The sequence below is a fragment of the Perissodus microlepis genome, chromosome 1, assembly GCF_051167445.1.
Source record: "Perissodus microlepis isolate ML-2025 ecotype Zambia chromosome 1, ASM5116744v1, whole genome shotgun sequence".
Lineage (NCBI taxonomy): Eukaryota > Metazoa > Chordata > Actinopteri > Cichliformes > Cichlidae > Perissodus > Perissodus microlepis.
Genome location: NC_140461.1, coordinates 22613060 through 22639680, shown reverse-complemented (window position 1 = coordinate 22639680; position 26621 = coordinate 22613060). Strand labels below are relative to the sequence as shown.

Genomic DNA, 26621 nt, shown 5'->3' with positions numbered 1-26621 from the left:
AGACAATAAGAGTTATGTGTGACTCACTCCTAGCTCAGTTCAATTTTGCCTGCCATTGTATTTTTCACCTTCTCTGAGGCCGTCTGATGTCACTTACTTAGTGTTGGAACATCTCGTAACTGAAACGTCATTGAGAACCACATTCACGCGCAGCATCAATGGCACAAAAAGCAGATATTACTTTCTTTTTTACTTTTTTTTGGTGAAAAGGATCTTTTTATTGAAAAACCACAGATTCTCTTACAAGCACTTTTATTATGAAATATCTATAAACCCATGTTATTACCTGTACAGGATAAAAATAAGAAACACAAACAGCTCAGAGTCGAGCAGTTTCGATGTTATTAGCTGCCCTGGTTAATGTGGTCACCTAAGAGGTGAAAATAGATCAAAGTACATAATGTACAAAAATATCTACAGGACACACAGTGATTTATCCATTTTTTTCTTTTTGCTGTTAGTGTGTACATAACTTTAATAATACAGGTTAAAATCCAAAGGAAGGCTCCAAACTAATACAAATCAAGAATAATCTGAATATTCTACAACTGCCCATATAATGCTTATGTACAAGTGAAAGTTCACTTCAGTGCAAGGCTGAAAGGAAATAAAACGCAACTCAGTAGAACTTTTATCCAATTACATTTAGCATTTCTGCACGATTGAGCACTTTCTTCTAAGCTTTGGAGAAAAAAAGATCTTCTAAAAACACCAATGAGGATGGAAAAGGTGCAGGGTCGAAAGTGTTTTTAATAGGCGATATGACTTGAGCTCAGTGCTGCCTCACATGCGTTTAGCCACTCGTTTCAGCTGCTGAGATGTTTTATAGAAAATGGACTTGGGTTTCTGCGGTTCAATGAGGTTAAGATATCCTTCAGAAACGCTCCTCACAACTCTCCGAGGCTTGTTCTCTGAACCTGAGGAAGAAACACCAAACAGAGGATATGGTCAAGAATAAATAAAACTGTACTCCTCTATTCCCGATGGATCTCAGTAGCATTCGGTTACTGATCACTAAATTCATATGTAATGTGATGAAATCAAAGCATCCTTCTGGTTCACATGTAGAGCAGAATTGATTCTGGAGTTATGAGAAAGATGCACAAGTCAATAAATGCGTTTGGTCTTTCAAAGCAATATCTGGTGTCAATATACACTGTGACCGTTTGCTGGGTCAGGCATTCAATGTTCTGGCTTTACAGTGTGTGTTTGTGGATGTCCTGTTTTGACACTTACCAACAAAACGATGCACTCTGAGTGGCCTCTGGGCCACCAAGGAGTCTTTCTTTACGCGCTTTGCTGCATGTGTTAACTCTTCTCTGAAGCTGCTACAGCACAAAAAAACAAAAAAAGAGAGAAAAATACAAAAGAAAAACAGAAAACGTAATCAGGGCCAGAAACTCAGAACTGTCCTGTCAGAAATGTCTGTTAAGTTGTCACTTTTGTGGCCATTTTAAACAGCTTTAAGAGCTTAATTGGCCAAAAACACAGAGAGGTACATTACCAGTTAAACTTTCGCTTCCCTTGTGCAGCAGACGTCATACTCATGTAGGTCGGGTTGGTGCGTCTCCCTTCTTGGAGCGGTGCGATCTGTTGTCTGTACAGCAAAGGTTCATGTTACATGACAAGTCTGCTGTTTGGACTTCACTGTTTGGCACATTTCCCTTCAAATCCACCTCACCTATCTTAATTTTTGTTGTGTATTTCTCAGCTTGATATCTGGTGTGCATGCAATCAGAATTTGGATATACCAACTTTGCTGTCAAAAAGTTGGCTTATGCAAAATGAGCATCCTACCTCATTTTCAACAGTAAATCAATGATTTTTGGTTGGGTGTGGCTCATTTTTTAAACAGGACTCTGTAATCTTGTGGCAAACTGATCTTTCTTTTTCTTTACGACATCACTTCAGTTCATTGAGGTTTGCAGATTTTCATTTATGCACAGCTCTCTTAAGGTCTTTCTGCATCATTTCAGGTTGAGGTCTGGACTTTGACTGGGCCGTTGCGACACTGTGATTTTTCCTTTTCAGTCATTCTGCTGGAGATTTGCTGTTGTGCTTGAGATCATTGTCCCGTTGCTTAACCCAGTTTAGGCCAAGCTTTAGCTGACAGATAGATGTCCTTACATTTGACTCAAGAATACTTCGAAGTTCATGGTTGACTCAGTGACTGCAAGGTGAACAGGTCGTGTGGCTTTAAAACAAACCCAAATCATCACCCCTCCATGCTTGCCAGCTGGTACGAGGTGTCTGTGCCAATATGCTGTGTTTGTTTTTCACCAAATATAGCTTTCTGCATAATGGTCAGAGTTCGCCACTTTGGTCTCAGCTGTTCTAAGGACATTGTTCCAAGCCTTGTGGTTTGTTCTGGTCAAACAAGTAATATTTGTTCAGTCTTTTTCTAATTGTACTGTTATAATCTTTAACATCTAACATGCTAACTGAGGCCTGTAGAGTCTGACATGTAGCAGTTTTACTAAAAACTGCACAGTCTGACGTTGGGGTGAATTTACGACGAGGTCTGCAGCTGGGAAGATTGTGATGTTGTGTTAATGCATACCAGAATGCACTGCTTTTATTAAGGTGTTCATACATGGCAAATTAATTGTGGATGTTGCATTAACCATACGTAAAGCACTGGTCTTTTTTCCTCCATCTAGTTTGCCTGTTTTTCTTGCTGTCATTTTCCTTTGAGGTTTCTGGACAAGCAGCAGCTGGAGGGTAAGTGCTCTCTTAAAGGCTGGATTAGCAATGATATTTATTATTTGAGGAAAAAACAGCTTGTCATGATGCAGTGTATTTGTGCTGTAGTGAAGATGTTTTGAAACCAGGCAGATTGTTTGTGGAGCCATTTCATTGTTTGAGGTGATGCGTTTTGCTTTTGAGGTTGGTCAGGAACAAATTTATCCAACAAATAAGAACGATTCTCATTTTGTTTGGCACTTCCAGCCGAAGACACAAGGTCACTGCTCAGCTCAGTTGACTTAAGCCTCTTTGCCCAATGTTCCACTCTGAAGACTTGGTGCTGGTGAGAATAACTTTACTCTCCATCTTGTTTTGATTAAAGTTTGAAGGATTTACCAGTTGTGGGTGGTTTAGTTACCGTGTGCTTTGAAACATTTAGTGGATGATTTTAAAGATCTTGTGGAAAGAATTAAAAAGCTGCATTAGTACTTCTAAACCAGCTTTTAAAAATGTAATTTGTTTAACTAATTCTGTTAAGAGTCTGACTCAAACAGTTTAACCCACTGTGCTTCTGCTTCTGTTTTTGTAACATTACCAGCTCGTGTTGAGAAAACCTGTTTGGTGGATGAATAAAGGGGTTATAGATCAAGTATTTTTTCCGACAGCTCTCTCTCAAGACTAGCAAGAGAAATCGTGTGCAAACTGTGCAAAAACCTAATGTGGAAATGTGCCTGAATGTTGCACCAGGGAGTTGCCATAGCACGAATGCTGAAGTTGTTTTGCTGTCTTATACAATAAAAAATTAAGCTCTACTGTAAGATACACTCACTGAAAGCATAGATAACAGCTGAAACAAACATCTGCAGTTAATTTGTTTTTTTATTTTACCGTTTGGTGGTCATCTGATTCCCCTCCATGGCTTTGTTAGGTTGACCCGAGACGTCTGTGGACGTTGATGCTTGACACGGACTACTGCTGCTTATTATGATGGTTGCGTTACTTGCAGCTTGGTCTTCATTGTCTAGAACTTCAAAGGTCATGTTTGGATCCATGGCACTGGAGGAGCTTGGCAGCTGGGCCTGGGTGGTTTTTTGACATGGTTCTGGCGTGCACTGGAGAGGAAACATGTCCTCCTCAAATTCTTGGCTAGCAGCAACTGTGCGGGGGCTTTGCGGTGGGAGTAACACAGATAAATTTCTCCTGATGGGCATTCTGGGAAGTGATTCCTGTGCCACATCTGTTTGATTTCCTTTGCCTGGAAAACCAAACAACAGCAGTAAAATCAGTCCAAATCAGAAGACACAATAATAAACAACCTTTTTAACACCAACAGGAAAGATAATGGCTGCTCTTATTTTTATCAGGGGTCTAACATTTTCTTAAAACAAATCTAATTATTTATATATTTGTTTTTTCTGTTTTACTGATATCTTTTTTGATATCTTTAAAAGCGCCCAGACTCAGTAAAGAAAACAAAAAGGCGTGTCGCATCAATCTATAAACTCAGCAAATATCTGATCAGATTCTGATGAAAAATGCGGGTTGGTTGCTTATGCATGGCACTGTCAGTGCTAATCAAAACACACCCACACAGCCCTTTGAAAGCAGATTGATTTTTTTTTTTTAAACTGTTGGAACTCTTAATGAAAATAATTAAAATAAACTTTAACTTTGTTGCTTATTTGGTCAATTTTTTTACAAAGCATTTCTCAAAATTGTTGAGACCAACACATTTCAATGACTGTTAGGACCAACCCATTTCATATACGGATTCTTATCAAAAAAACTAATATTTGAACAGTTACAGATGGTCAAACCTGGACTGAGAAAGTGGAAAAAATTAAAGTGGAATGCCCCTGTATACTGCTTCCTGTTTCCTGAATTCATTTCCTATGCACACACTGTGTTTATTGCTCCAGATGCCGTATGTGTTGTCAGCAGGTCACATGATGGAAGAGGATGTATGTCAGTAATGTCCCCATTTTATTCCGTGACTACAATGTTTGCTAACAGTATTAAAACCACCTCTGCAATAGGTTATTTATATTTTAGAACAGAACATTTTAGGGCGTCATTCGACCATTTTCCACACGTGGAAGCGCACGGAAAGGTTATCCCCCCGTATGGACTTGATCGACACTTAGCAACTGAGTGTACCTTTGACAATTACTGTGTTTGTTGACTGTTTTGTCAATAGACCTTTGTATCACTTCTTAGACAATAATTCAAGCCTGTGGCCTGCCCCACATTTGGTCCTTGAGAAATGATTGGCAACAACTAATAAGCTGACATTATTTCGACCTTTCTTATCAATGTGTTCCTCACAACTGCGGGCCTTGGAAGTGAAAGCAAATTAAACCACTTTAACGGTAAACACATTTCTTCCAAAATGATGCAGTCCCCAATACTCTATCAGTTATACGCGCTTAAGCGTAAGCCCTGAGCTAAAGAGTGCAATTTAAATAATGTCACAACAGAGAAATTAGACCATTCCCTTAAGTTACACTAAAAATGTGATCACTGGTGTTGGAGCCATTATGCACAGTTCCCACCCTGTAAACATTAACTCTACAAAGTCAAAACTGAGGCGTGCATTGTTATTAAAAACGTGGAGCTTAAACACATAACAGTAGCTACAACTGCTGTTGTTGTTCTGCTTTGTTTTTAACAAATTGATTTAAGGTTACATTCTGAGAAAACGTGTAGTATTTTGTGAGAAAACCTGACCAATGCTCTAAGAGGAGTACCGATTCTTGTCAAAAAGTATGACAATGACCTCACCTTGAACACAATTTGGGTGAAAGCCCATTAGGTTCTTCCTAACAGTTGAAGTGGCCTGTATGATGCTTAGTTAATAAGAAGGGTTAAATGTGTCAGATTCTGGTCAATTGGGTTTAGATCAACCAGAAATTAGCCCTCCCAGGATGGCTGATGGTGCTCGCTGGCAGAGTGACTCTAAAACCTCAGTCAATACGGGCCTAGAGACTGTTTAGGGAGAAAAAAGCGCATTCCCTGAAGAGTTAGTGAGTTGTTTCAGGGGGTTACTTGCTGTTATATTAACTATTATTGTGTAGTATTTCATTCACTGTGAAACTCAACCTTGAAATAAATGCTGATGTGAATTCGACTAAATATTAACATATGTCCACCTTTTTATCCAAATATGGTCAAACCCCCCCCGTTGTATATTATTTTATATCAAGTATGTTTATACAGATGATATTTTCTGAAGCACGTTTTTGTCACATTGATGTATATCCATGTTGCAGTGGTACATTTAAACACAGCAGCAAGAACAAAAACTTTTACAGGCTCCATCGCAGAATGAGGTTAAATCAAGGTGTCTGCATCCCATTAGCAGTAGTTACACTCATGGCATTTCCTGTAGCAGTGTGGTAGGGGTGAGGGAGGAGGCTAAAAGGGAAAGAAGCCAGCACATAAAGGAAGCGAGAACACTAAATGCAAAGGTGAATGACTGATTTATACATTCCCCTAAATATCAAATGCAATATTTAGCAAATGTGAGTCAGACTTCAGACACCACACAGAGTGAGGAAACGGTGATAAATAGACCTTTCCTGTGGCTGAAGTTGTCCCCAGCAATAAATGGCAGCAGAGTTCCTTCAATCACATATTTTTGGCTTGTAGGGGATTAATACATGCATGAGTTGCTATTTCTGGTGGAGGCTGCACTGAATTAGGGTCGCCTGGTTGCTGCTGCCTGTTTTTTATAGTGCGCCTTTTCTGGTTGGTGGAGCAGGGGAGTTTACGTCTGTTGACGTTTTTTCCTGCCCTGCTGTGGATCTGCATTTTCATGAATGAAGCTCAAGAGGGATTGGGAGGGTTAGATGCTAGACAGACATAGAAAAACATTTGAGGGTAGGAGGGAAAGAAAGGTAGAATGGAGGGAGGGGGCACACTGAAAGATGTTTGAAGAAGAAAGGATCTAACGGGTGGGGTAAAAAAAAAAAAAAAAAAAAAAAAAAAAAGAATAGATGGGAGAATTTAGAAACAAGATCGAACAGAAAGATATAAAAAGAACAGCCTGTGGGAGGCAGTGGGAGATAGCTGAATGAAAAATCACAGAACTATTAATAAATGCATCTGTGGTCTTATAATTATTAACAGTAAAAGGCTGAAAGTCTCTTTTACTGTGATCACGTTTGTGTAAATTGCTGCTATAAAGCACTCCACAAAGAGTTAACGCTCCTTTGAAACCACAACCCTCTCTAAAACCGATGAAATTTGATTGGCTTTGCGAGCTGCAGGGTGGAGCTATTTTTCTTAACATGCTGCAGTGACTTCCATTAAGAGCCGAGGAAGCAGTGAGGGACTGACAAACAGCACCATGAGAAGATCAGAGCACTTTATCTGAATGCTAAAAATAAGCCACCTTGACTTAAAAACCTGTGCCATTTCATCTCTGTATCATTATGTTTGTAAACTGGAAAAATGTTTTTTGCACAGCTGATTAACACCGCAGCGCTCGTGTGTATATAACACGTGTGTGTTTGTGTGTCTGTGTGCATATATGACATGCATGTACGACTATTGCCTCTGGACTGAATCCAAGATGGGCAGAGTTGTTTTTGAAGGATGCAAGTGTGCGTCAGTGAGTGCAAGTTAACTGAGATGAAATTGCAAACTGTACATGATACAAATGAAAGAAAAATAGTGATGCAGTTACTAAGCACCCAAATTACACCACTCATATGATTTGTCATATGAGTGGTGCTAATCAAGCTGTTGGTTAGTCTCAAAAAGGCTTGCATGCACACCTCTACTTGTCGGTCAGAAAATTAAATCCACTGGCAGGTGACGTGGAGCCCAATGATCATCTCTTTGCAAAGCAATGTCCTGCTGAGAAACCTGGGTTTTGGGGTTGATGCTGCTTTTAGTGGATGGATGTAAGCCATAACATTACTTGGATACTACTAAAATTCTTCAGAAAGACACAAACACAGCAGTGACGTCCACTTTACTAACTCGCAGTACTTGAGGTTAAGTCTAAAAACGTCCTGTATGTGTTACTATGATTGTATTCTTGTTCACATTTTCTGCCTCAAAGGTTACTACTTGGTGGACCAAACCAAACACTGCCGCAGGCCCAGCTCAATCCCCTCCCTTTGCAGCGACGCTCCTAGATGACCGCTGCGTACTGGAAAATAATACAGCCTGCCACATCAGGAAAAGCTGAAGACATGCAACACAGTGTCCAAGTATTCTCTGGGACTCCCGAAACCCTGATCCCATCGGCCATTTGTGTAATGCACCAGAACAAGCCACGCCCCAAAGAATCTGGCGAGTATGCACTGACGGATTAGTGACTTTAGTGGTTCGAGATACTTTAATGTACCTAAAATTCCTGTTTTTTGTTCATTGCTATGTGCATCGTTATATGCTCAATTAAGAAAGACAACTGTATCCATTGGAGTTTTTCCATTAGATGTACCCACAGTTTTCTGGTTGTGTCTAACAAAGCATTAAAAGGCAAAGGTTGTCCATTTAAGTCAAACAAATGCAGCATGTGTGCAGACATTAGTCCAGGAAAAGGTGCTGCTATGTGGAACTAATAAGAGCAAATGGAAAAAAGAACAATAAAACCTTGTTTGACCAGCAAAGTATAAAGACTAGTCATGGTCAGACAGACCATGCAGAGAGTGGAGCTTTTTATATCAGAAAAACAAGTCGGTGCGCTATCAGAGCTCGCTTATTACAATATATTGCAGGGAAATTTAATAGAGGTGGTGACAAACTCCCTGATGCCTCCATATTTCATTTCCATTCAAGAAACTCTGGTCATCTGGCAGAAGTATTTTCTTCAGACGTAACATTTCCCACAATAAGTTTCAATGAAATGTAGACCACCTGCAGTAAATATCATTACAGGCAATTTGAACAGCCATATTTCACAAAGATTTTTGTGTGACTTTCCCCTAAAGGCTCTGCATGTACAGAGTTCCCTCTAGAAAACAGCTTGTGAGCATTCACCTCATTTCATTATTCAACTTTTGGCCGGGACAGAGGGTCAGCGGCGCAACTATAAATCACATTATATTACGTGTCTGATTTTTATTGTGTATTTTATGGCTCTGAACAAGTTCTTCACAGCTAAACGGCTAAAAACATGTCTGGTAAATAAAACACAGCAAGGTAGAAATGAAGGCGAACACATCAATTTCCAGTTTACATGGTAATTAATTAAAAAAAAAAAAAAACAACTAAAAAAACAAACACTTTACGAACAGGTTTCTGCTTCCGTTATAAATAAAACTGTCTGTTAATTTGTGTTTGAGTAATTGATGGTAAAAAGGTGATGAGGGGGAGCACAAATAGGTGAATGACTAAAGGTGAGTAGGATTAACAAGTACGCAGGGGCTTTAGAGTAATTACTAACCAGAGAGCAGAGCTGACTTACCTTTTGGTGATGGAGAAGGATTGCACAATCTTTTCGCGTGCCTCTCTGAACCTGTGAATAAAACTTTCAAGTGTCATTAAAACACTAAAGGATCAATTTTCTTAGATTTTCTTTCATACAATGTAACATTTTCACAAGTTTTTTGGTAAAATCACATGGATATATATTTTAAAATTGAGTGAGATGATTCACTGAATGCATTCGTGACAAAGAAGAATACGAAGGTGAAACATTTGTGAGCGCTTCTTATCCAATTTTCTCTGTGAAGGCAGCGCAGATGTTCAGTCAGTAACAAATCGTGATTCTATCATGAAAAAAAAACAAAAAAAAAACAGGCAATCTGGCTAACGTAAAATGTGCAGGAAAAACAACATTTTAAAAAACAACTTTGTCAAAGCCAATGCATGATGCACGAATGTGGCAGAGATGTGAAGTCAGGAAAACAATAGCGGCATAAACCTCCAACTTTTATTCATAATGAATTCCCCAAAGAACAACTTCAAGTGTATTGGCGTGTGTACAAAAACATCTAATAATCATTTACAACCGAAACTATAACCCAAGAGAGGCTGCAACGCCGCTATTCACGAGTGATCGGATTCCTCCTTTTACTGTCGGCGTATTTCATTAAAAGTCACCAAAAACGAAAAGTAATACGATACTGAACATGCAAGCAGCGGCACAGACAGCCAAGTCAAAATTTACTGCATGACAAACAACAGACAACCATCAAAGTAAGTGAATATTGTTGGCTGGCTTCAGTTCATGCTCCACTGTCTGTCATGGCTTATATGTCACGAGGGCCCGGTGCTGCTAGGTCATGCAGAGATGACAGTTAAAAATGAACTGTGCCGTCTCGTGGGTCCCGCCATACACAATAGACCTGGACTAATGCCATAAACACTCCCCCTTACCAAACTACCTTATAGCACAACTGAATTTTTATATTTAATGCTGTAATAAAAACTTGCTTCTAGGTGTCACACATGTAGACTTGGTGTCAGAAGAACTTGTGATCCGAACACTGGATACGCTCAATTGTAAGACAAACTGGGGAGGTACGGGATAAGCATTAACATATGTGAACCTTACATCCCCTTTTCAAAATGTGTTACACTAAATAATGACAATGTTACGTTAAAAATCACAATATACTGAATTCTTTAAAGGTTAGTATTCATATAATGATGCGCACTGAACTGGAAACCTTTCACACAGATGTTACATGTCCGCACTTACCTTAGTATCTTAAGTCAATAAACTGATACTGGCTATTTGATTGATTAGAGTAAATCCAGCTTGAGACACCCCAACACTCTTCTGGCATAAAAAAAGAAAGAAAAAAAAAACTCCTGTATGGATTTACTGAAGGGGTGCTGTGGTAATTACAAACAAGATGTGGATGAAAAAAACCTAGAAGCTTCCTTTTCATAACACAAAACTTTTCCTCCCATAAATGACTGACACAGGCTCATTTAGCATCAAAACCCTTCTCTTTATTTCTCTCTTGCTCTCTTTGATTGCTTCTGGTAGAAGTGAGATTGTCAAATACACCTGAAGAACTGGGAAAATGTATCTCCCCTTATTTCTCCAACTGGATTTTGTGCTGTTCATAATTTCTGTATTCCCTGGTGAACTAAAAACAAACATATTTAACGTTCATTAGCATTACTTGCCCTCCTCTTCACGTATGCAACCTAGTAGCCAAAGAGTGAATAGGGTGGTAAAAGTGTGATGACTTACTGCAGGGGCTATTCTGGTGGTATTGCAGATGTGTGAAAGAGAGGACAGGTGCCAGCTCGCTGCGGAGTCCAATTTTTCCTGCCTCATTTGTCTCCTGTGACTCCACACAAATCCCTCCACCTTTCTGCTGCGGCCCCGCCCCTTCCTGGTCAGCCCAGACCACGCCCCTCTCCCTCAGCACAAGGTGTTCGAGTTCTTGGTTGTCCGTCTCGTCAGCTTCTGTGGTCAGCCCGGCTCCACGCAGCGCAGAATAATGCCGACTATAAGCTGGCAGCAAGATGTTCACCATTCTGAAAAGAAGCAGGAAAACGATCGTTCAAACTTCTCCGGGTGCGCCGCAGTAAGAGTTCACTTAATTCAGAGTGAATTCACTCTGGCCCAACCTACTTTTGCATGCGCTTGTTCTCCTGATCCTGCAGATTGGTGAGCTTGACCATCTGCTTGATGTGTTGTTTGAGATCATTTACCTGCAGCTCCAATCTGTGGCAGTGTAGCTCCTTCTCTAACACCTAAACCAAGGGGAGAATTGAGGTCAGACAGCAGAAGTGACAAGTCAAAAGCCATTCTAACATAAGTACTCTGGAGGGCAGAATTAGAAGAAGAAAAAAGAAGAAGAACCAAGAAAAAAAAGATGGCAGGGGGGTTAGGATACTAGGGAAAAGACACAAAGTTCATCCATGTTTCACCAGAAAAGCTGTCAACTCGGGGTAAGGAAAGGGAGGGGAAAAAGATGGGGAAAAAAAAAAAGAAAAAAAGAAAAAAAAAAGGGAACTCTGACGTAAAGAAACTACGAAACAACAGCAGAGAGAACATTTGACCGGGTGGGTGCGTCATAGTTCTGGGTCAGTTCCTGGAAGAAAGGATAAAGCAGAAAAAAATAACATGGACATGGTTTTAGGTAACTGGCTGCTGTGTGAGGGATGAGTAAAGGGTATTGATTTATTCTCTTCAGTGATCCACGAGTGAGCTAGAGAAATAAAATGAGCACGGTTCTAATTACTGGGAGAACAGATGGGAAGAAAACAAAGACAGTCACGACACCAGTAGAGACACAGCCCACCTTCCAAAATAAACAAACAAAAAACACCAAGCAGTGAGTTTTGACGGATGTAACCCACATTGTAAAGTTTTTCTCTTCATATAATCGTGCTCAATTGTCTTCCAAGTTATGTAATTAGGTAGTGTTACTTACTATTTGGCTCTACTGATCTACTGATCAAAGACTAAGTAGTATTAACAATCTTGATTGCGTAAAATGATCAGAAATACTTAATAAATAAACAAATTAAAGGAAGATAGAAGTTGATTCATGTTTGCCAGTGAATCGCTCTCTTCGTACCGCCAGTTAAAAACCAAAACCCCCCCAAAAAACTGAACGGGCCAACGAGTTCAACTCACCTCTGAGGTTTGATCGTTCGACTTCAACAACCTAATCTCGTTCTCGACGCGGTGAAGCCAGCCGTCGTTTTCCAGGAAACGCGTTTCGGCCTCCTTCAAACGCTTGCAAATGTGTTGCTGCTGAGTTTGTAAGCTGGCAATCTTCCTCTCGTGCTTACAAGTGGCCTGTTGAAAAACACATCAAACGGTAACATGGATTGTGTTGTGCTCGTATTAGAATTACACACCATTAACTGTGTTCGTAGTCTGAATAATTACAGCTGCGAACAAGCTTTTTTTGGGGGGTTTTCTGGTTTTGAGCCAATGTCGGAAACAAGTTGGGTCAACAATTTGAATAAAATAAAAGACTGAAAACATACGCACATAGTCAAGTACACAGGTGTGGTACTAAACACTTCTTAAGAATTCTCTTTTCTATTTTAAATGCTATCACAGCTGAGACTAACACTGGGGCACACACACATGACAGAAAAGAGCCAGGGACTGATGAGCAGTGACCCTTTCCCGTAGTGGCGTAAATGAGAGACTGAGACAACTACAGGGAGCGGAGAAGTGAAACGATGAGTCAGCAGCTGTTTTTCTGCAGGGATGATGAAAACTGTGGATAGCAGAGTAAGCATCAGCTACCTTCTCAGTCTTTTCCTTGGCACAGAGGTATTGGACCTGCAGGTTGTCCTCCTCGCTGTAGCGCTGGCGCAGCTCATTCTCCTTCAGCTGTCTCTCCAAATCCAGCTGTTCTTGCCTGATTTGGGCTCGGCTCAGGAAGATTCGCCGCAGCGTTTCTGACACCCTGGAGACAGAGACTTTTTCATTAGAAGCTTCGCCTTAAAATGCCAAACTTTTTTTTTTAAAGCAATATGAATTGACCCACTCTGTGTGTAATTACATAAAGTCAGAGCAGGTCAGTCTCCCTCATTCAATCATCCGACAAACCTATATAAACAAATGTATACTTTTAATGGGCAAATGTGGATTTGCCCTTTAAAAGAAAAAAAAAAAAAAAAAATCAATAACAGGAGTGATAACAGCTTGCAATGCAAGTGTGAAGCTAAAAGGTTTCAGTTTTGTCAAAGAGACGCTCGTGATTTTTGAGGCTGTGGCGCTGCAGCTTTGGGAAAATATTACACTGCAAGTTGCTTTGGTTCCCTCCGATTCACGTAGACGAATGGGGGCAAAATATTAGAAACACTTCTTAGTATAATCCAGTGCAATAAAACAACACCACCACAGGGTTTGGAGCCAAATGTGATTAATAGCTGCTGTGTGTGCAACATGTAAAGGGGCAAATCTATCAATCTATCAATACATTGCAGTGCCAAAAGATCTTAAAAGTTTCTAATAGCTCCTTAAAAGGCCACAAGATATGTAATATTTTCACAACACATCTAATCTGCATCATTATTGTCCGATACATTAGCAAATGCAGTAATACAGCTAATAAAGTATGAAAGTATATGATCTGATGACAGCCATCTCTTATAATGTTAACACGAATCATTAACTTTCACAACATGCCACTTCTGTTTGCACTGCGACCGTAAGATATTCTTAGCTTCTTCCTGGACTAGAGCTGAGGTGATGTCCAGGTTGGATTCAAAGGGCTGTCTAGTTCAGGAGGAGAGATAGCAGAGGTATGCAGGTAAATAAGGCTGGAGAGCTGTCGCTGAAATGTGACTGCACTCTTCAATGCAACTCCAGTGACGTAGGAGACGTCGTGGCCTTGCTAGACTGCTGAATTTTTAATAGTGTGAGAAGCGTGCAGCCTCTATTCAGAGCCTCTCACTGTGCGAGTTGTGAATTCTGATGCCAGTGAATGAAATGTGTGGGAGTGAGACTCATTCAGCTTTTCCTTGCCCCCCTCCCTACCCCTAACTCAAGTACCCCAACAGATGCCGCTTAATGCCTGAAAGATTACTAGATGCAATGATGGTGATGATGTGAATTTTTTTTTTCCAAATTAAAATAAATAAATGTGCATATATAATTTCATTTAAAAAAAAAAAAAAGGCTTTGGAGGCACGGCTGTCATTCGAGACTCAAGATTAAAGAAGAAATCTATCTAATGTGGATTATAGCAATTTTAATTAGCGCTAGCATAACTTGGTCCCAGGAGACACCAACTAACTCCATATTTGTGTAATTTTATCCGTGTTTCAGAATACAAAACTGTCCAGTGCCAAAAGTTTCAAATCCTGACAGATAAAATGTCTGCATAGAAATAATCATAATTCACATAATAACAAATATTTAGTTAGTTACTTTAAATGTAGAGCCAAGTGAGCCCTTTACTTATTCTGCTCTCTTTTGAAAGTTCAGTTAATTGCTGTCACACTGTCAATCACTATTATTATTATTATTATTAAAATGCATATCATTTGCACTGAGTGTAGCTCAGGGATGAGTAAAAGTAAATAATCACGAGGAAATGTTGCAGATGTTAAATTTGCTTGTATCTGCTAGTACAATATTGCAGATTTAATCCAAAGGGGGGAAAAGCCCATAAAAATAAATAAAAAACTCTCTAAATGCTGTGAGAAAGTGTATTTGTCTTTTTCTGATGCATTTCCTACACTATACATTACACATTACACATTTAATCCCAACAATTAAACCAGTGGTATATCAGTAAAGAGGAGGGAAAAAAGGCTATTTGGGTGGAATGTTTTTTTAATGGGACTTGTTATACCCACTAGTGCAGCATGAGGTCATCACTGAAGATGCGCTGTTTTCCAGGAACTAACAGTTTTCCAGGAGGCCTAAGCGCAGATTTCAAGGGACAGCATTTCATGGGAGTAACAAAAACAAGCTGCTTAAAAGTAAAAATGATCAGGGAAACAAGGTGGGCTGGACTCATTTCATTAGGAATTTAGCAGGATTGCTATCATTGGCTCACACACTTTTTCAGTACATTGTGGACAGGTCAGCTTTCAAAAACTCTGTTAAAGGCCTAAGTGTGATTATATACGCATGGAGGCACATACAAATAAATAAACAGCAGCTGGTGTTTGCCACTGCACACCAACATTATGTCGGCATACAAAGTGTGTAGGATTGCCTTGGGCCAAACAAAGTCACTTTGCTCCTATTTTAGCAACAGTTTTCATGTGCGATACATGAAAAGTGCCACTCCTGGTTTAAGAGTGCATTTAAGCTTTGGGATAATATTTAGGAAAAACTTGAGGACAAGCTCTTCATAGACTTTCTGCCGTCACAAATCCATCCTGTATCATTTCACAAATTGTCACTGGTGACCGTTGAAAGGCAATTAAAATGTGGATTTTACTAGCTTCATTCACAGTAGTTCGGGTGTGTTCCTCTACACTCTGCTAGGAAAAGATAGACAGCACAAATTTATTTAGAAACTACTTGCTTCTCTCCAAAAGAAGGAAATCAAATATCTTTACTTCTTGTTTATCACTGAGGTGAATTTTGCTTGGGAGACTGGCAGGTAGACTGGTATGTTAGATAAAGTAACACGAGTCTTGCAATTGACTGTCAGGAGCTCCACGTGCTGACACTATGAATGATATTACAGATGCAAAGTGCCAGAAGGAGTTTTCGTCACATGGTTCTTCCTTTAAGAACGGGATGAGGGGTGGAGACATTCAGAATGCATCTGCAGTTAAATACCAGCCACTTAAAAAAGGGGCCTGTGGAGGTTGTTAGGGTCTCCGATTAAATCCAAAGGCAAACCCAAACAAAGCTTTAGGAATTCTAGATAATCTTGTTTGGACTGGGAATGCCTTGAGAAACCCTCCGGAAGTACTGGAGAAAGGTGACAGTGATAGGGATGTCTCACAACTAAACACCACTTTTCTTAATCGGCTACAAAACTCCAGATTAATTATCAGAAAATACACAGAGCAAAACAGGCCGCAAGACAACAGCTACATAAAAACTGCTCGACTGTTCATGCAGAACTGTGATTCCAAGGTCTGGTGTTCAAAGGTACCTTTTGTAAAGTGGCTGTCTTTAAAGTGGAGCTAATGGTGGATGGCCAAAGTCAGTGCATGTGCAAGCAATCCCTGCGTTAATAAAAAGCCCAGGCTTCAGACTAATACTTGTTTCACATTTTTTTCTACTCCTAGATATTTCTGACATCAAAAAGAGCTTCCTTCATACGGTCATCCCACCTACCTGACTATGAGCACCTGAATCCCTATCTATTGTTAAAATCTTCTGTTTGACAGGAGTAGCCAATCAGAAGACAGTGAGCTTAAAGGGAGGCCTGTAGGTGATGCAAAACTACTCTAGTAGAGTCCAAGGGGAAAAAAAAAAAACCACATGGAGGTGGAAATGACCATCCTCGTTACATGTCATTTAAAAGCCTATTTAGTAGGGATGTAGTCACCTTAACTCATACCTCATCTTTGAACAATGCTGCGTGCTATTTAAAGTTGTTTTTTTGGTGGTTTTCTTTGTTTTTAAAGCTCTAGATTAGCTAAACCCACCTGAGTACACTACACCTGCCCGCCCTAATAGCCTAATAAACAAAATATGTTATTATTATTTATTAAATAATAAAATAACAACCAGCATGCACCATAATTTCTAGAAGACTTCTTAAACTAGAACTGCACCCTATGGGAGAATAACAGTGATGAGTCTCATGTCCTGAGCAATAAATTTCACAAGTCTATAATAATAATACCATGGTTTCATTTTGAACACAGAGGAGACTTCATAGCTACTCAAAGAGGCCAAAGGCATCAGGGTTATGGCTGAACATGCCTGCTATTATATTTGGCCATTAGATCAAAGATACTGAAATATGCCCACACTCAAAGCCAGACTCGTTAAACACAAAAACTGGAACATCCTCATGCTGTTTTTAAATAACACGCCACGTTGGTTCTTGAATTGTGGGGTGCTGTCTGCAAAGTTTTCAGAATGCCTCCTTGGAGACTTCTTTGACAGGCTGTCAATAAGTTTGGAGCCAACGCTGATTAAAAGTTGAGTGAATGTAAACATTAAATAATGCAGATCTAGCAACTCATATAAAGGCTTTGTACGATGCATACCAATTCAAGACAGCATATTTATGCCACTGACCTCATTTTATTCCATCAAGTGATGGTTTTAGTATAAATCTTGAATCAAGCAGCTCAATATATTCTCAAGCTGCTGAGCAGATTTAATAAAAGGCTCATTGCTAAAAGCTAATTTCATAATATTTAATCTACCACAAATGCCAATGAACAAAGACAAAGGGCCACATTAAAAATGCTGTAAATTGGGATATCATTCTTGATTATACAACCTGACCCACTACACCCAATTACACCTTACGTTCCCTGTTCCACTTCTTTATAGAATCTAATGGATCTACAGCCACCAGAACCATTTACAAAACCACATAATGCGTCATTATTGTCCGATACATTAGCAAATGCAGGCCACAAGCTCTCTGCCTGAATCATTGTCTTCATTCCAGTTACACGCTTTACAATAAAAGTGGTTATGACACATAAAGTAACAAGTTACACTCTGAGTCACGCTCATGGACTTGCTTACCTTTTGAACTCTTCTTGCTTCTGGGAAGAGATTGTGCTAAAAGCCCCAGCCCCCGTGCTCTTCGTCTCATATTCTTTTAGTTTCTGCTTCAACTGCATGATCTTTAGGGATTAAATAGAACATTGATATCAGTCAGGACTTATCATGTCCATGTCCGATTGTCCAAATACAAAGTAATTAGTTGTCCTGTTTGTTATTTTGTCTTACCTCTTGCCGCTGCTTCTCACAGACCACAGCATACTGGCCAATGTGACTGTCCAAGCTGACAACATTACTCTTCAGCTGTCGGGTAAAGGTAGAGAGAAAAACGGATGGCTAATATAATGTCATTTTGTATATTTATGGTCCAAGAATCACAGCTAGGATTACAACTGGTGACCATAACACAATATGACTTGAACACTAACCGAGGACTTGATCTCCTTAGCCCTGTTGGCATACTTTAGAGTATTATGGATGTCATCATATGATTTGGAAGAGGGGCTAACATTGGCAATCATAACCGTCCTGCAGTTGCCTCCCAAGGAGTCTTTAAGTATCCGCGTCAGCTTGCTGTCTCTGTACGGTATATGAGCCTTTTTACTCTGAAACACATGAGAAAAATCAGGGTTGGCACAAAAAGGGTTAGGTTTCTTTATAATGTAGATAGACAAGTATCCATAAAACACAGGAAACTCTCCAGGCTTGTGCTTACTTGAAAAAAAACTATAATAAAAAAAATAAAAGGAACACTCAGAATTGAGATTTTTACTAATTTGACAAAACAACACACAAATCAACACAAAAAATAAACCTGATTGAACCTTATTTATACTTTATGCAGAGTAATAACCCTTCATGGGAACTGCCCTAGGATGCATCTCCATTTGGACACCCGCCACAAGAAAATCTTATTGACATTTCACTGTCTGGTGGGGACCAATAAACCTAAAAGGGAACAAAATTTAGCACGGAGTGTTCATTTTAGATTTGAAATCTTTCTCAGCTGGTCTGTGAACATAGCTCAAGTCTTAATAATGGCAGCAGATAAACTACAGCTGCTTAGGTGAGTCAGAGTCTCGTGAGCATTGGGACTGCAGAAAGTCACATTAAAGACGAGTTAGCAAGAGGAGTGTAAAATGATCTCTTTTAGGGACCACAGCTGTGCCTCCACTTCTCTTTGGGAAGAAAAAAAAGACAACATCTGGATTCAACCATTGTTCATGTCAGGTCTTGGGAGTTTCAGGATAACCATGCCTTTTTGGGGGGGGGGGGGGGGGGGAGGGGGAGGAAACAAAATCACCGTTTTAATAAGATCAGGAGTTCAAAGTTGTTCCAAAGTCAGTATCTAGAAGGGAATATGTCAGCCAAACTCCAACGTTTGTTTTAATTTCATTACTGTGGTGTGTCAGTGAGAATCTGTTGCAAAGTCTGTGCAAAATGATCACCACAACTTATAGGTGAATATAAGAATCTGAACTCATCTAAACATTGCAAGTAGCTACGAAATAACACCAAATTCACATTCGCAGGATTGGAAACAAGCCAACACCTTTTACATATCAAAACAACAGGAAAGTTAGCCGAGGCTCTTCTTGTTAAAAATACAATATCCTTCAGAAAAAGCCATGGTCCAGTCACTCTATTGATCCATCTCTTTTCTTTAACACATACAAACACAGTTGAAGAAAAAGTTTGCTTACATGGGATACGTGGAGACGATCCATATCCCATATGTGGGGGTCTGTTAAAAAGGTTGTATCAAAGCAAAGTGTAATGTGTGCATAATAATGACATGAGCTGGGAGAGAAAGCTGGGGGCAGCTGTTACTTTTTGCACTTCTGATAGAGAGCTACCCATCCACTACAAAACGGTAAAATGGTATTATAGTCATTGTTCAACAAAAGTACAGCCACATAATTAAATAAAAATCATGTGGTTCTTGCTAGGTCTTAAAACTAGCTAATAACAACCTCAGATGAACAAGAACACATGACATATTATTCACTTCACCATTATTTACTTAAAACTAAACGAAAATGCAGCAGCAGTGCGCGAAAAACAGTCCACCCTTACAGCTTCCGTATGAATTAAAACAGTAAGTAGCAGCTGGGTGCTGCCAGTCAATGCATTTGATTAAATGATCATAAGCAAATGTGAGCACCTCTCTAAAAGCAAACGTTTTAAGTCTTCTTAGCAGGTAGGGCTGCTCGATTATGGCAAAAACGATAATCACGATTATTTTCACTGAAATTGAGATCTCGATTATTTGACGATATTTATTTAACAATAACAATGTATTGAATAATGACTTTAAAGATTGTCATAAAATAATATAAAATAGTGTGCAAATACTGATAACAGTGCAAATGTTTGCAATATAAAAAATAAATGAAAAATGTAAACATCTATGTTTAGTGAACTTTGCAGTGTTGCTCTGTGGTGCAGCTACGACACAGTAGCAAAGTTTACACACTATGTCTACTTGATCCACGTCTGACTCCGCGAACCCATAATGTTTCCACACCACTGAAGTTTTTTTACCTCTCTTTTCAACCAACGGCAGTCACTCTCCTCTCCAAATAACTTCTGCTTAGCTTTCCGAGCTTCCCTCGGGTCCTCTTAATCAGTGGTCCCCAACCCCCGGGCCTCGGACCGGTAGCGGTCCGTGAGTCGTTTGGTACCGGGCCCCGAGAGTTGAGGCTCAGGTGTGAAATGTATAGTTTTCAGGGTTTTTAATCGGTTTTCAGCGTTATTTTGTTGTCGTTTTTATCGTTTACTCGGTTTTCCTAGGTCTTTTCGGGTGTGTTCTGAATAAATGTTCTTTTTTTCGGTACCGGTACTAGTTTTATTTTGTTGTATTTATCCGCGACACCTTAAAGGCCGGTCCATGAAAATATTGTCGGGCATAAACTGGTCCGTGGCGCAAAAAAGGTTGGGGACCGCTGCTCTTAATTGTTGTGACACGTGTTCGAAATGCAGAGAGGTGCGCTCGATTTGCCACACGAAGCAGCGCGAGAGTAAAGCACGAGGGAGGGGCTAATAATCGGCTCAGTCATTTTTAATGATCGTTGAAAGCCCAGATCGTAATCGTGATTAAAATTCGATTAATTGAGCAGCCCTATTAGCAGGTGAGGTGTTTCTTAACACAATGCCAAGGAGGAAAACATCAATAATGACATTAAAGAAGCAACTGTTGCTGCCAATCAAACTGGGAATTTCCGAACATTCCACTGAAAACACTCAAGATATTTCCCAATCACACATTTGACATGCTAACTCTGGTCAGAGACCTGACATGCATGTTAAATGTTAAAATTCATGACAGTACAATTTGAAAAAGACAATAAAATAATGCTTATTTGGAAAAGTTCCCAAGAGAAAGAATCTTCTCTCTAAAAAGAATGTGGCAGCACAATTAGGCTTGCAAAGTCCCATCTGATCACAGTGCAAGACATCTGCAACAATGTGCTTTGAATAGACTATACTAAAATGGAAATGTTTGGCCATAATACACAGAGTCATGGCATATCAGCACAAATATTTCATACCAACTGTCCAGCATTGTTTTGCAGCCACAAGACCTGGGCGCTCTGTAGTCGTTGAGTCGAACATGAACACTTCTATAAACTAAAGTATTCCTGAATCAAATGTGAGGCCACCTGTCCAATAGCTACAGCTTGGCCCAAACTGACCTTATGAGAGTTGCGCACAAATTAATGTCTGCAAACCTCAATAAACTGAAGCGACATCGTAAAAGCCAAGTGGACCGAAATTCCTCCAAAATACCGATAAATTTATATAGAAAACAAGTACTTCAAGCAATTGCTGCTACAGGTGTCTCTATGAGTCGCAGAAGCTAAACTACACTATACTGCCAAAAGTATTCCCTCGTCTGCCTTTACATGCATATGAACTTGAGTAACATCCTATTCTTAATCCATAAGGTTTAATATGATATGTCGGCTTAATCTTTGCAGCTACAGCTTCAACTCTTCTGGGAAGGTTTTCCACAAGGTTTAGAAATGTTTTTATTGGGAATTTATGGGACTGTTCTTCAAGAAGTACGTTTGTGAGGGGAGATAGTGATGTTGCATGCCTCCGCTCTTATTAATCCCAAAGGTGTTCTAGCAGGTTGAGGTCAGGACTCTGTGCAGGCCAGTCAAGTTCTTCGACACCAAAGTCAGTCATCCATGTCTTTATTGACCTTGCTTTGTACACTGGTGCACAGTCATGTTGAAACAGACAGGGACCATCCCCAAAAAGTTCCCATAAAGTTGCGAGCAAGAAATTATCCAAAATGTCTTGATGTGCTGAAGCATTATGAGTTCCTTTCATTACAACGAAATGACGTAGCCCAGTTCCTGTCCCACAGCATAATCCCTTGTCGACTTTACCAACTTTACATTTGGTAATTTACTTATCTATCAGTCTAGAGATCACATTTGTACCACTATAGAGTCCAGTGGTATAGAGTCCCCAACCACCGGACCGGAATTGTTTGGTACCGGGCCGTGAGAGTTGAGGCTCGGGTGTGAAATTGATGGTTTTCAGGGTTTTTAGCGTTATTTTTTTTGATCGTTAACTTGATTTCCCTTGGTCTTTTCGCGTGTGTTATGAATAAATCTTCTTTGTTTTGGTACCAGTACTGGTTTTATTTGTTTGTATTTATCTGCGACACCTTAATGGCCAGTTGTGTATCTGACGGACAAAAGCCGAACCAGTTCCACACCACTGAAGTTGCAGCATTTTTACAAACCAATTCTGGTTCATCTGCTTCATTCATCAATCCGCTTTCGTCCTTCTCATTCTCTGTCGCCGCCATGCTTTTTCCACCATGTGCATATGAAAACAAAGGCACTGTGCATCTGCGTTTTACCCATATTCTATTGTGATATTTCATTTTCTTATCATTGCCTAACATTATACCGGTATTACCGTGAACGGTATGATATGGCCCAACCCTACTAGATCATATTTGATTATATCCTTATATGTAAAAGCTAAAAATTGACAAAGGACGCACCTTCTCTGTAATAAAAATAAAAAATCAAAGCAAAAACAAATACAAATTTCAACAAAAAAAAAAAAAGCTAGGGTTGATAGTAAGGTACCCCGCTACAACGTACCCTAACTGGCTCATGTCAACACTTTCATAAAGCCTAGCTTTGCCCTTCTACGAGAAATGAATTTTCAAATATATCCATATTCTACAACAGTTTCAGAAAGTCCCCTTTTCATGACCACGAAACAGTGGCCTTGTGTAGATAGAAGGCCAAGCTGGAGAGTAGGGTGCATCGTAAAATGTATCTGAATTACTTCGGACATTGCCTAGGGCAAACAACTTACAACAAAAACCTCTGTGCAACATAGCATGAAGATGACACACTGAGCAGCCCAAATGCAAGTACACACATTCTTCTCACTAAAACAAATGGCATGTCATCCCAGACACAAGTGAGGACATTCTTTCCTGTAAACAATGGCCACAACATGAATTCTTGATCTGCCAGTAGCAGACAGTGAAACACCAATAACCATGGCGACAGGATGTGAAACGAATGCTGGGCATTGTAGGCATGACTGCAACACTCAAAAATGGTGGAATGGTATGACTCTAACTGGACAGCACCCATGAAAGGACACTGCTTTAACTCAAGTATGAAGTAACCTGTTGAAGTTGGATCACATTTCAATATGGCTGTGGTAGATCTGCACAGCGCTTCCTAAATGCATGTGGCCTGCTTACGCCTCGTCCCTTGAGACTGTGTGTAAAACGAGAACACTGCTTGACAGGTTAATGTATGCAACTGGAATGAAATAATACCCAAATACTCAGTTGACTCTGTACTTCACAGGCACTCTGTTTCATATAGAGACTATTGGTTAACTTTATGTACCTACAACCACAAAAATCTTAACATTATTTTTTTTCACTTATAAATAACAACTATTTTCAGTTGCGGATGATATTTAATTGTGTTGTGGTTTGCAGTGTTTTGTGTTATTTCACTTTAAATTTGTTTAAAAGGAAAAAGCTGAAAATTCAAATAGTAATAGAAATGTGAATAGTTGTTTTTTGTAATATTACATTTTATGTGGAGTGAATAAATAAAAGTATATTTACGGTGGCCCCTAGAGACAAAACACATAAAAACTCCAAAACACGTAAAAACGCCATAGCACGTATAAATCCCTGAAGCACGTGCAAACCCCAAAACACTTAAAAACTCCATAGCACATACAAACTCCGAAGCACGTACAAACTCCAAAACACGTAAAAACTCAAAGCACATAAAAACTCAAAACATGTAGAAAAGACAACAGAAGTGCTCCAGAATGCTAAGCGCAGTGTTGAGCTTTTGTTACCTAGTGGCTACACAACCCAGCAAGTATCAACGACTGGATTTGGTGTGTGGTAGTAACAGGTAAATGAACTTTTTTTTTTTTTAAATAATTTGAATATATTCAATTCAATTCAATTCAATTCAATTTTATTTATATAGCGCCAAATCACAATAAAAGTCGCCTCAAGGCGCTTCATAGATACAGAGAAAAACCCAACAATCATATGACCCCCTATGAGCAAGCACTTTGGCGACAGTGGGAAGGAAAAACTCCCTTTTAACAGGAAGAAACCTCCGGCAGAACCAGGCTCAGGGAGGGGCGGCCATCTGCTGCGACCGGTTGGGGTGAGAGAAGGAAGACAGGATAAAAGACATGCTGCGGAAGAGAGACAGAGGTTAATAACAGATATGATTCAATGCAGAGAGGTCTATTAATACATAGTGAGTGAGAAAGGTGACTGGAAAGGAAAAACTCAATGCATCATGGGAATCCCCCGGCAGCCTACGTCTATTGCAGCATAACTAAGGGAGGATTCAGGGTCACCTGGTCCAGCCCTAACTATATGCTTTAGCAAAAAGGAAAGTTTTAAGCCTAATCTTAAAAGTAGAGATAGTTTCTGTCTCCCGAATCCAAATTGGAAGCTGGTTCCACAGAAGAGGGGCCTGAAAACTGAAGGCTCTGCCTCCCATTCTACTTTTAAATACTCTAGGAACAACAAGTAGGCCTGCAGAGCGAGAGCGAAGTGCTCTAATAGGGTGATATGGTACTACAAGGTCATTAAGATAAGATGGGGCCTGATTATTTAAGACCTTGTATGTGAGGAGCAGGATTTTGAATTCAATTCTGGACTTAACAGGAAGCCAATGAAGGGAAGCCAAAACAGGAGAAATATGCTCTCTCCTTCTAGTCCCTGTCAGTACTCTTGCTGCAGCATTTTGGATTAGCTGAAGGCTTTTCAGTGAGTTTTTTGGACATCCTGATAATAATGAATTACAGTAGTCCAGCCTGGAAGTAATAAATGCATGAACTAGTTTTTCAGCGTCACTCTGAGACAGGATATTTCTAATTTTAGAGATGTTGCACAAATGGAAGAAAGCAGTCTTACATATTTGTTTAATATGTGCGTTGAAGGACATGTCCTGGTCAAAAATGACTCCAAGGTTCCTCACAGCGTTACTGGAGGCCAAGGTAATGCCATCCAGAGTAAGAATCTGGTTAGATACCATATTTCTAAGATTTTCAGGGCCGAGTACAATAACCTCAGTTTTATCTGAATTAAGAAGCAGAAAGTTAGCGGCCATCCAGGTCTTTATGTCTTTAAGACATTCCTGCAGTTTAACTAATTGGTGTGTGTTATCTGGCTTCATGGACAGATAGAGCTGGGTGTCATCTGCATAGCAGTGAAAATGTATGCTATGTCTTCTAATGATGCTGCCTAAGGGAAGCATGTATAATGTAAACAGAATTGGTCCTAGCACTGAACCCTGTGGAACTCCATAATTAACCTCAGTGTGTGAAGAGGACTCTCCATTTACATGCACAAATTGGAGTCTATTAGATAGATATGATACAAACCACTGCAGTGCAGTACCTGTAATACCTACAGCATGTTCTAATCGCTCTAATAGGATATTATGGTCGACAGTATCGAACGCTGCACTGAGGTCTAGCAGGACAAGCACAGAGATGAGTCCACTGTCAGAGGCCATAAGAAGATCATTTGTAACCTTCACTAAAGCTGTTTCTGTGCTGTGATGAGCTCTGAAACCTGACTGAAACTCTTCAAATAAACCATTCCTCTGCAGATGATCTGTTAGCTGTTTGACAACTACTCTTTCAAGGATTTTTGATATGAAAGGAAGGTTGGAGATTGGCCTATAATTAGCTAAGACTGCTGGGTCTAGAGATGGCTTTTTGAGTAAAGGTTTAACCACAGCCAGCTTGAAGCCCTGTGGTACATAGCCGACCATTAGAGATAGGTTGATCATATTTAAGATCAAAGAATTAATCAATGGCATGACTTCTTTGAGCAGTTTTGTAGGAATGGGGTCTAAAAGACACGTTGATGGTTTGGAGGAAGTAATTATTGAAGTTAACTCAGAAAGATCAATTGGAGAAAAAGAGTCTAACTTAACATCAATGGTACTAAGAGTAGCTGTAGATAATATTACATCTGTGGGATGATTACTGGTAATTTTTTCTCTAATGATAAAAATTTTATTTGTGAAGAAGTTCATGAAGTCATTACTAGTTAACGTTAAAGGGATGGTTGGCTCAACAGAGCTCTGACTGTTTGTCAGCCTGGCTACAGTGCTGAAGAGAAACCTGGGGTTGTTCTTATTTTCTTCAATCAGTGATGAATAGTAAGATGTTCTGGCTTTGCGGAGGGCTTTCTTATAAAGCAGCAAACTATTTCTCCAGGCTAAATGATGATCCTCTAAATTTGTGACACGCCATTTCCTCTCCAGATTACGAGTCATCTGCTTTAGGGTACGTGTTTGAGAATTATACCACGGAGTCAGGTACTTCTGATTAG

At 39.7% G+C, this 26621-nt stretch overlaps 1 protein-coding gene across 3 annotated transcripts in view; it reads right to left on the bottom strand.

The window, feature by feature from the left end:
* Positions 1 to 208: 208 nt before the first annotated feature.
* Positions 209 to 26621, bottom strand: part of kif18a (kinesin family member 18A) — a 45322-nt gene continuing 18909 nt past the window's right edge. For 2 of the 3 annotated variants that reach the window (XM_084935757.1, XM_084935740.1), the window contains exons 7-18: positions 18166 to 18342; positions 17966 to 18040; positions 17759 to 17859; positions 12872 to 13034; positions 12245 to 12409; positions 11234 to 11355; positions 10847 to 11136; positions 9104 to 9154; positions 3574 to 3940; positions 1505 to 1597; positions 1237 to 1328; positions 209 to 917 (exon numbers count right to left, since the gene is read on the bottom strand). In XM_084935757.1, coding sequence (XP_084791883.1) covers positions 784 to 917; positions 1237 to 1328; positions 1505 to 1597; positions 3574 to 3940; positions 9104 to 9154; positions 10847 to 11136; positions 11234 to 11355; positions 12245 to 12409; positions 12872 to 13034; positions 17759 to 17859; positions 17966 to 18040; positions 18166 to 18342 — 1830 coding nt within the window. In that variant the 3' untranslated portion in view covers positions 209 to 783. The remainder of the gene's footprint in view (positions 918 to 1236; positions 1329 to 1504; positions 1598 to 3573; positions 3941 to 9103; positions 9155 to 10846; positions 11137 to 11233; positions 11356 to 12244; positions 12410 to 12871; positions 13035 to 17758; positions 17860 to 17965; positions 18041 to 18165; positions 18343 to 26621) is intronic. The other variant, XM_084935749.1, reaches the window with a different exon arrangement.